This window comes from Leptopilina boulardi, unplaced genomic scaffold, assembly GCF_019393585.1.
Source record: "Leptopilina boulardi isolate dan_hultmark-lab unplaced genomic scaffold, ZJU_Lbou_2.1 LbouV2_371, whole genome shotgun sequence".
Lineage (NCBI taxonomy): Eukaryota > Metazoa > Arthropoda > Insecta > Hymenoptera > Figitidae > Leptopilina > Leptopilina boulardi.
Genome location: NW_026137942.1, coordinates 1,229,719 through 1,239,354, shown reverse-complemented (window position 1 = coordinate 1,239,354; position 9,636 = coordinate 1,229,719). Strand labels below are relative to the sequence as shown.

Genomic DNA, 9,636 nt, shown 5'->3' with positions numbered 1-9,636 from the left:
TTTACATAGCATTGTAACACAGTAGACAGGGTTATCGATTAGTACCACTCTTCGAAGACACTCCAAATTTTTCTCTTTGTTGTAAAGCAAGAAAGAAGAAGAAGACATCATGTACTCTCCAAGCACAGAGACCTAGGTTTGGCAGACCATCCGAAAACTCGAAATGTGGTTCCCTGGTTACCCCGCGTACGAAGTCCTCTGCCGGGTTGAGGAAACCCAAAAGAGATGGCGGATCTCTACACACCTCCTTAAACATGTACTTCCCAACATGATTGTCGGTGATGCCCTAGCTACCCAAAATGATAGAATATTAAAACTATCAAAGGAAGAACAAAAAGATTTATTAGAAACCTGCTTCTTTAATTGTCGCCCGATTGACCTCGGCACCCTGGTTAGCATAATTAGTAGCTTAACTAATTGTTGGCGCTGCGGACAACGAGGACATCGTCGGGTAGATTGCAAAAACCCCCAGTTGAAGTTCTGTTACATCTGTGGTGTCGGCCATATTTGGGCCCGATACTGCTGCCAAAGGACAAGACAGTAAAATTTTCTCTTCTTGTGGTTGGCTGGACGCCCTAATACTCCTCCACTTCCATCTTCTGGTAGGAGTAGGGAGCGATTATCTAGTATAAAAAGAACATTCGATCAGCTCCCAGCACATTATTGTGCAAATGATCGTTCAGTAAAGTTCTCTTCACTTATCCAAGAACTTTTTTTTTCTCTCTTCTTCTCTCGGTCCTCCAATATGGAAGTTCGTTGGATTTATAATTTATCTAAGAGCGACCTGGTTGCCCAACTAGAAAGCTATCAGATAGACTCCAAGGGATCTCTTATGGAGCTCCGCCAAAGGCTGGTAGCCTTCGTAAAATCTAGACCAGAAATTCTGGAACTCAACAAGGACCCGGAGGACTACAACGAAGCACTCGATATATCCTTAGACTTAGGAGCCCTAGAAGAGCCAAAAAATCTTTTAGACATAGCTTCGACGAGTTCTCAGAACACGCAGCCCCCCAGGGTAACCGATCAACCTTTAAATCCAATTATACCATTCAACTTCCCAGTGCCAACGCGTGAACCTAGTGATACCCAAGTCATGGAAGCTGTGAGAAAATGGGGATGTATTTTCGACGGTAAAGACCCCTACTCTTATCTAGAACGCGTTGAAGAACTTCAGGCTGCTTACGGTTTTTCGGATCAACAACTGTTACGAGGATTTCCCGAATTATTAAAGAGTAGTGCTTTGCTCTGGTATAGAAACGAAATCCGTACGTCAAGGACACTAGAAGAACTTACCACAGCCCTACGACGATTCTACCTTTCATCTAGTGAATTCAGGAATTTAGAATGCCAGATAGCAAACAAAATTCAGGGTAAATCCGAACCCATCCGCGATTTCACGACGGAACTCCAAACTATGATGCGAAGACACGGAGGCTACGATCTCCTTCGCGAGTTAGATACATTATGTTGGAATATGCAACCAACATACAGATTGCGTATTCGCAGTCAAGATTTTGATTCGACAACAACACTGCTAATCGCCTGGTCAATCTAGGAGGAGTCTCAAATTTAGAAGACATAATGGTGGCCCTGGCGAACGGAACACAGTATGAAATAAAAACCAGTTTCGAAATGAAAATCGTTGCCGGAACTACTAAAGTGAAACATAAGTTCCTGGTTCTACCAGACCTATCCCAACCTATGCTGATCGGTATGGACCTGCTGCAGAAATTTAACTTTTCACTTCTCATTAATAACCAAGATATACGGCTATTAAATGAGTCATTTAAGGTTGACATTTCTGAAATCGGCCCTTCAGGATTAACATCACTTAGTAAAGAGAAAAAAAACGAATTGAATGCTTATATTGCAAAAGAAAAACTTTTATTTCAAGAGATAAAAGGTCATACACCATTGTTAAAGAATGAAATTCGACTGGAAGAATCAACGCCGATTAATCAACGTTACCAGCCCAGGAATCCAGTAACCCAGGAACTTATGACACAGGAAGCTCTGGAAATGTTGAAACAAAAAGTGATTAGAAAATCCAGTAGTGCGTGGAGTTCACCGGTAGTGTTAATTAAAAGAAAAAACGGTAAATTAAGATTTTGTATAGACTTTAGAAAACTAAATAAAGTGACGAAAAAAGACGCTTACCCTTTACCCCGTATCAACAGTATCCTTGACCAGCTTAAGGAAGCTAAATACCTCTCCACACTCGATCTAAAAAACGGTTATTGTCAGGTAGAGTTAACAGAAGACAGTTCGCAACTCACAGCTTTTACAGTACCCGGTATGGGTCTCTTGGAATTTGTAATCATGCCTTTTGGACGACACTCAGCCCCAGCAACGTTTCAACGCCTTATCGACCTAGTAATACCTGTCGATTTGGCACCAAATATATTTTCATACCTAGATGACATCGTTGTTACATCAGAAACATTCGAAGAACATATCAGGTTACTACAAACAGTATTTACTAGACTTCGTGAAGCTAAATTAGTTCCTAATTGGGACAAATGTTTCTTCGTCCGCACTCAACTGACCTTCCTTGGCCATCTAGTGGATAAAGACGAACTATACCCAAATCCTGATAAGGTGGACGCCATTTTGAAATTACCTCCACCTTCTAACCTAAAAGAGTTAAGAAAATTTTTAGGTATGGTATCTTGGTACCGTCGGTTTATAAAGGATATCTCGGTTTTGATATCTCCGTTAATCAAGTTATTAAAAAAGGACACACCATGGCTGTGGGAAGAAGATCAACAATTAGCTTTCGACAATCTAAAGAAGAAGCAAACTGAAGCTCCTGTTTTGGCCTGTCCTGACTGGACGCATCCTTTCTATCTACAAACAGATGCTAGTTCCGAAGGCCTTGGAGTAGTATTAACACAAAGAATTGGTTCAACTCAAGTCGTCATCGCATATGCTAGCCGCATATTAAATCCAGCAGAAAAGAACTACTCAGCCACGGAAATTGAATGCCTTGCAGTAAAATGGGGCATATGGAAAATGCGACACTACCTAGAAGGTTATCATTTTATAGTTGTCACGGATCATCAAGCTCTAAAATGGCTGAATAGTATTGTAACTCCCTCAGGAAGATTAGTGCGTTGGATAATGGAGCTGGCCCAATAGGACTTTGAAGTCCAGTATAAAAAAGGAGTCGCAAATAAAATGCACGCTACCCTAGTAGGAAATCCATGGGAAATGCTCTCGATTTTGGAATTACGCATCGTCTCACCCCACCTTACACACCGCAGTGTAATCCAGTAGAACGAGTCAATAAGGTGAACAAGACGATGATCAGGCAATATATCAATAGCAAGAAACCGGACTGGGATAGACATCTAGCGGAATTACAATTTGCCTACAACACCGCGAAGCACACGTCAACCGGCTACATTAAGAATAGAAAAATTGCAGGATGCAATTGAATTAGTTAGAATTAATTTAGCTAAAAATTTTAATATTCAACAAAAACAATATAATCTGCGTAAACGTGTATGGAATCCGGTTTTAGGGAAAAAAGTGCTCAAAAGAAACTTTCATTTATCTAAAAAATCAGAAAAGAAAAATGCAAAATTATTGGAAAAATTTAGTGGTCCTTTTATTATAAAAAAGAAAATTTCTCCAGTAATTTACGATTTAATTAGCGATAAAGGGAAAATATTTCGACACGTGCATTTAAAGGATTTAAAAGGTTTCATCGATGACAATTCAACCAATAACATTGATTCCCCCCAATAATGGTGTCAAAGACCTCCGATATAAATACAGATAAAATTCCGAGAATCACCCTTAGTACCTCAAAGTCATTAGTAATGGAAAACGCTAAACAACAGGCTTGCCTTGAACGCGCCAAAATAAGAAGGGACGCGCTCGACATGGCGAATTTAAATTTAGAAATTCCGGAGTTCGATATTAATTACCAAAACTTTTTTCGTTCCAACAATAATAATTTGCCGGATAGTTCCGTGAAATATAGTGCAGTGGCCCCCATGCAACCGATTTCGGGCAGAAACTATGAGAAAACTAAAGTGTTTGCTCCTGCCCCAAAACCCCCCTCGTGCCAACTTCCCGCTAAAAGAATTGCCACCTAAGAAAGACGATTTTGAGTCAACGCTAATAGAGATTTGTATGAAGGAGGAAGAGAGGATAAAAGAAGAAAAAGTGAAAAATCTCAAAAAGAAAATTATTAAGTCTAAAATGCCTATTGTTAGAGTGAATCGAATTAAAACCCCAGTTAAAAAGCAGTATTAAAACTGTCAGCAATGACAGAAATGGCTAAAGCAAAAATAGTTAAACAAATGAAAACCCCAAAAGCAAAGAAACTGCCACCCCCTAAAGAAGACAAAAAACTCACCAAACCATCAATCTCGAAAACTGAAATTATTAATACTCCTGTTAAAATAATCCAAAAATGTTCCAGTATAGTTAATCTTGATACTAATAATAATGTGGTAGTGCCTGAAAAGTTAGTCAATAGTAAAGAAAACCCTCTAACGCTGTGTAGCTTTCTCGCCCATTTGCCCTTCACCGTCGCAAAACTTCCTAGTGGACCTTGGTGTCGCATACCTATTGGCGTCACCAGATATCGTATTCCCTTCAAAGGCGGGAAATGGACTCTCCGCTTGGATCTTTCAAACGGACATATTCGTCATGCGAGGAAAACTATGTATGTGGTACTACTAGCTAGGAAGAAAATTTTATATATTTTTTTTTATTTATTTAAAAAAAAGAGTGATAGAAAGAAATATTTTTCTCTTATTAATTTTTTTTATTCTCCCCTAGACGCTCATTAAAATTCGCTTTCTAAGTAGGGGGGATGTAAAAAAAAGTATTTCTTTCTAAATCATAAAAACTGTTCGCGTAAAATCAAATTCAAATTTACATAGTATATCATATAGATATACTCTAGTCAGCTCTCTCGCAGCCAGCTGAGTAGAGAGTAACGAACGCGCACGCTTGCCGCGCCGTCGACGCTCTCCCCTTAAGCGCGTTCCACACTTAAACTTTTCGGGCGTCCGACACGACACACGTGCCCCCTCTTCTCCATCTACCAAATCCATCAATCTACCAAAGTGTGGAACGCGCTTTAAGTGTGGAACGCGCTTTACCGCGCGCGCCACATCTTTCTCTCCTCGCCGTTCAATATACCTGACTGCACGTCTCCAAATCTTCAGTTCGCCGACAACCGGCCTCGAGGTGCTTCTCGGGCCAAGCGACGGCGAACTCACCTCTCTCTCTGCCTCGATCTATTTTCCTGCCTTCTCTTTCCTTTCTTTCACCTGGTGAACCGGAGGCCTGTAGGTGCTTCTGCGACCCCTAGTTCACCAGCTCTTCCTAGAAGGTGTTGTATCTGTTCTGTAGGTGCTTCTGCGAACAAGGTAACACCCTTCGCCCGCTTTCCACATCCTGACCCCGAATACTCTTGGTCGCTCTGTAGATGCTTCTGCGAGAGACCAGGGTATTCCCTTCTTTCCCCTGGTAAACCGGATTTCCTATGGGTGCTTCCGTGGAAATCTGGTGCACCAGGTCTTCACACGCATACACACCACACCAGACCGTCCTGGCCAAGTAGAGGTGCTTCTCTCTTGGTCAAGACGATGCTCCACGACGATTCCCCATCTCGAGGTGCTTCTCGGGTGGAGGAGACTCGTGGAGAAAATTATCTTGCACTAGTTTCGTGTCGGGCAAGAATATGGGAAACGAATCCCATATCTAGCTTCTCTCCGATTTATTTGAAAATCGACCTAGCGTGCACGACCCTAGTCATCGTCCGCGACGTAACTAGAGGGTAATATTCTAGAAGTTACCCGCGCATTTTAATATCGGTCATCCTGACCATCGTCTTCGTGGCGCGTGTTCGCTATTGTAACCGTTCCGAATTTGTTTCTTTTCAGAACCGCTCCGAGCAAGGCGGAGAATGTTTCGAGCGAGCGGAAGGACTAGCTTGGCTAGTCATTCTCTAGATAGCTTCTCATAATTATATTTATTTTGCATTATATAGAGACATTTTGATTATTCTTTTTACTAGTTTTATATAGCTGCAAAGATATTATATTTATTTGTTAATTATTCTTTTTTATTTGATTTTTATTTTGTTTAAAATATATTTTCTTACGAAGGTTTAAATCTATGTTTCATTATTGACTTAACCTTTCCTTGCGAAATCACGAGAGCTCCTATTCCAATTAAATTAACAATTAGCAATATAGATGACGCCTTACGCCATCTATAGTTAAAATCTCAAACTAAGCCTAACTTATGTACCCGGACTCCATCCGGCGAGCAGATCCTTTGGCAAGTTAAAAATACAGATCATTACAAACTTAACTTCACTTAATTTGAATACAAATGACATGAGCTGGTATCTTCCAATAGAATACCTTCGTTAGAAATACATGCAATAATTCTCACGTTGGAGTCCGAATCAAGCATTCGGAGTATACGGTACGGTTCTGGTGTAAAAATAAAATTTGCACCAAGACAGGATAATGCGTTAAGAGTAATTACTTTCAAAGAAATTCTGGTTAACTAGTGACAAAGTTGAACTGATGAAACAATACAATTTGATGTAACCGGATAAATGTAAAAGGAAAATAGAAAATTTATTCTTTAATTTAAACTCAGTAGTGAACTGTTTCAAATTTACCTTAACTAACTAATTACCTATAAGTACAATTCGAAAGTGCCGGCTGACATGTGACTAACAATAAGTGAAATTGTTGAAAAGGACCAATTCAATGCAATTGGCGAAGAGGGAAAGAAAAATTGGAAATTTCAATTTCTCAAACGAATTCAGTTTCGAAGCCATCCTAACTTTAATCTAAGTGAGTAAAACACACTATTGAAATCAACCTCAAGGGCATAACTACAAAGCGAAAAAAGGGAAACAGTCATCAAAACAAATCAAAACAAACACGATACTGCTTGCTTGAGAATGGCTTTTGCACAATAATCCTCTATTTTAAACTTTTTAATATTCCGATAAATACTCCTTGTTTCCTTTTGGTTTTTGGCGCTGTTTTTTTAAACTTATGAGCATGCTTATAGAGAAAAATTTATATATATTTTTTTTTTCTTTTTCTATTTAATTGTGTAGAAGGGGAATCGAGAAATGATAAATGAAATAATAATTGCCAATTCGGACTGCTATATTGAATCAAAATAGAGGTTAATTAGAATAAATAAGGGAAGACTAGATTAGAAACTAAAATTAATAGTATTAGAATTATATTAATGAAACATAATGGGCTTAATTAAGATTGAATAATTTCTCAAAGGGACATGAGACTGAGTGATGAGTGAGAATTGGTTGATCAGGTTGGCCGAGGGAATCCTGAAATTGAAAATAATATTTAGAGTGTAATAATAAGTAATATCCTGTTGTTTTCTTTTTTTGTTTATCTATCCTTAAATTGAATTTCAGACTTAAACTATAACGATACAAATTTGGCACAAGGTTTAAAAATAATCATGAGTGATAAAATAAAGGACAATAATAGTCGCGATTCCTCTAGGGAAAGTAGTACTAGTTCTCGGTCGGCTGTTCTAGGCAGATCAAGGTCCAGGTCTCGAGCTGCTAGAGGGACTCCTCCAGATAAATCTCCTCAACCAGGTAAGATAAAAAACGGTGATGGAGATTCCTCAGTGGAACGTTTAAAAAAGTAACGGCAAAACTGCAAAGCAGAATTAGGCTCAGTAGATTACATCCCTACATATGATCGTTCTCTTGATTCACCGTACTTAGTCATATTGGAATCCACAATCCCAAACATGAATCTAGGCAGAAAGGATCCAATCGCTATCGGAAAATTTTTCGCCGAGTTTATCGGTGGAGAAAGGGAGATTTATATAAGCTGCCGAAATCAAATTAAAATATTTTGCGAAGAAATTGAAGACGAGAATTACTTGTTGATTTCGGAAATTTTAGGGAAAGAGGGATATGGGACTTATATTCCGGATGGGCTCAATCATAAAAAGGGGTTCATAAGGGCTGATGCAGAGCATTCTGTTACGGAACTGGTACAGCAAATGGACACATCAACCAAGGAAAACTTGATCCACGCAAAGAGAAGAGTGCAGAGGAACGATAAACATCCAATGAATATAATTGATCTGAAATTCAAAGCCAAAAGAATACCGAGAAAACTCTTCATCTACGGCGTGGCCCATTTCATTACACCCACGATACCTATCCGGAAAAGATGTTTCAGGTGTCAGGTGTTTGGGCATGTGACCACTCAGTGCCGGGCGACTCGCCCCAGCTGCGAGTTTTGTGGGGAAAGGCATGGCAGCGAGGAGTGTGATGACCCAAGAAGGGGAAATTTCTGTATAAATTGCTCAGGGAACGTCATATCCTCATCAAGTATATGCCCTGTTTTTAGATTTAAATTCGAGGTAATGAAGGAGAGGTATTTAAAAAACGTATTGAAAGATGAGGCTATCGAGATTCTGTCCCGTCAGGGTATTATATGCCAAGTAGCGAGTCCCAAACCTGTAGGGGATAGGATAGAAAATTCTATGCAACAGGACGGATCAGAAAACAAACATCCTATGTCCCCAAAGAGAACACCACAACACCCCGGTGGGGTTGATGATAATAATCAAATAGAGGAAACTACAATTCTTGAAGATATAAGCACAGCATATACTGACTCTCAGGAGGAAATGAACCTAAAAAATTTAGCGTTATTGCTGGCTGATAGGGAATCAACACCCCATGAGGGGGTGGGTTCTTTTCCGGAAGTAGGCACGGGTGAGCAGCACATGATCACTGATGGGAAGAAGGGTGGGGGTTCATGCATACACCCACCGGAGCAGGCTCACACAGTAGATGAAACACTCTAAGTTGGTCTGGGAAGAAAATAGGGAGGCGGGGACGACTCTCTCCTCATCCCACTCCCCGTCCTCTGTACTTTTACTTTCACTTTTGTTAACTCTCAGCTTGTGATTTCGGGATTTTTCTTTTCTTTTTGATATGTGATTGCTATCTTATTTTGATATTTCTTTGATTTTGATTATGAATTGAAAATTTCTTTTTTTTTCTTTTTTCTTTATGAATTAAAAGTTTCTTTTTTTTCTTTTTTTTTCTTCTCTTTTTAATAAAAGAGAAAAAAAATTTTTTTAATATCATTTTTATTTTTAAGTCAGTCTAACATGCCCCGAGATAAAATATAGATTAAAATTAATAATAATGCACACACAAAGTGAAATATTTCATTGTGCCACTTGGAACGCCCGTAGCTTGATTAATAAAAAACTACAAATCGAGATAATGTTTAACCAAATGAACTTCGACCTATTATCAATAACTGAAACGTAGTTCAGCGAAAAGATTGTCAATTGGAATGCTAAGGGCTACAATTTAACCCGAAATGACCGCAAAAGGGAGTCGACAGGAGGGGGCACGCTCTTGTTAATTCGGAACACATTCACCTATGAGAATCTAAAACTCACTGGATCTTGTCAGGAAAAATTTGAGGCTGTGGGAGTAAAGGTATAAATAATCTACCCTGGGCCTAATATATATAATCTCAGTCTATATTTCCCCCACTGCAAAAATAACAGTAAATGACTTGATCGAATTAACAAAATACCCGGAGAAGGACAAACGGTTTTAATGGGAGA

General features: G+C 39.2%; 1 protein-coding gene across 1 annotated transcript; it reads left to right on the top strand.

Annotated features, from left to right (window-relative positions):
• The first annotated feature begins 7,482 nt into the window (after window positions 1-7,482).
• On the top strand, window positions 7,483-8,856 carry LOC127287534 (uncharacterized). The gene is made up of 2 exons (XM_051314525.1): window positions 7,483-7,624; window positions 7,940-8,856. The coding sequence occupies exons 1-2, from the start codon at window positions 7,483-7,485 to the stop codon at window positions 8,854-8,856; spliced, it is 1,059 nt and encodes a 352-aa protein (XP_051170482.1).
• The last annotated feature ends 780 nt before the right edge of the window (window positions 8,857-9,636 follow it).

What these genes read in the sequence shown, in the direction of transcription:
- LOC127287534 (XM_051314525.1), top strand. Translation starts at nt 7,483, where the DNA reads ATGAGTGATAAAATAAAGGACAATAATAGTCGCGATTCCTCTAGGGAA. An exon ending in AGATAAATCTCCTCAACCAG is followed by an intron (nt 7,625 to 7,939) that starts GTAAGATAAAAA and finishes CGGAAATTTTAG; the next exon opens with GGAAAGAGGGATATGGGACT.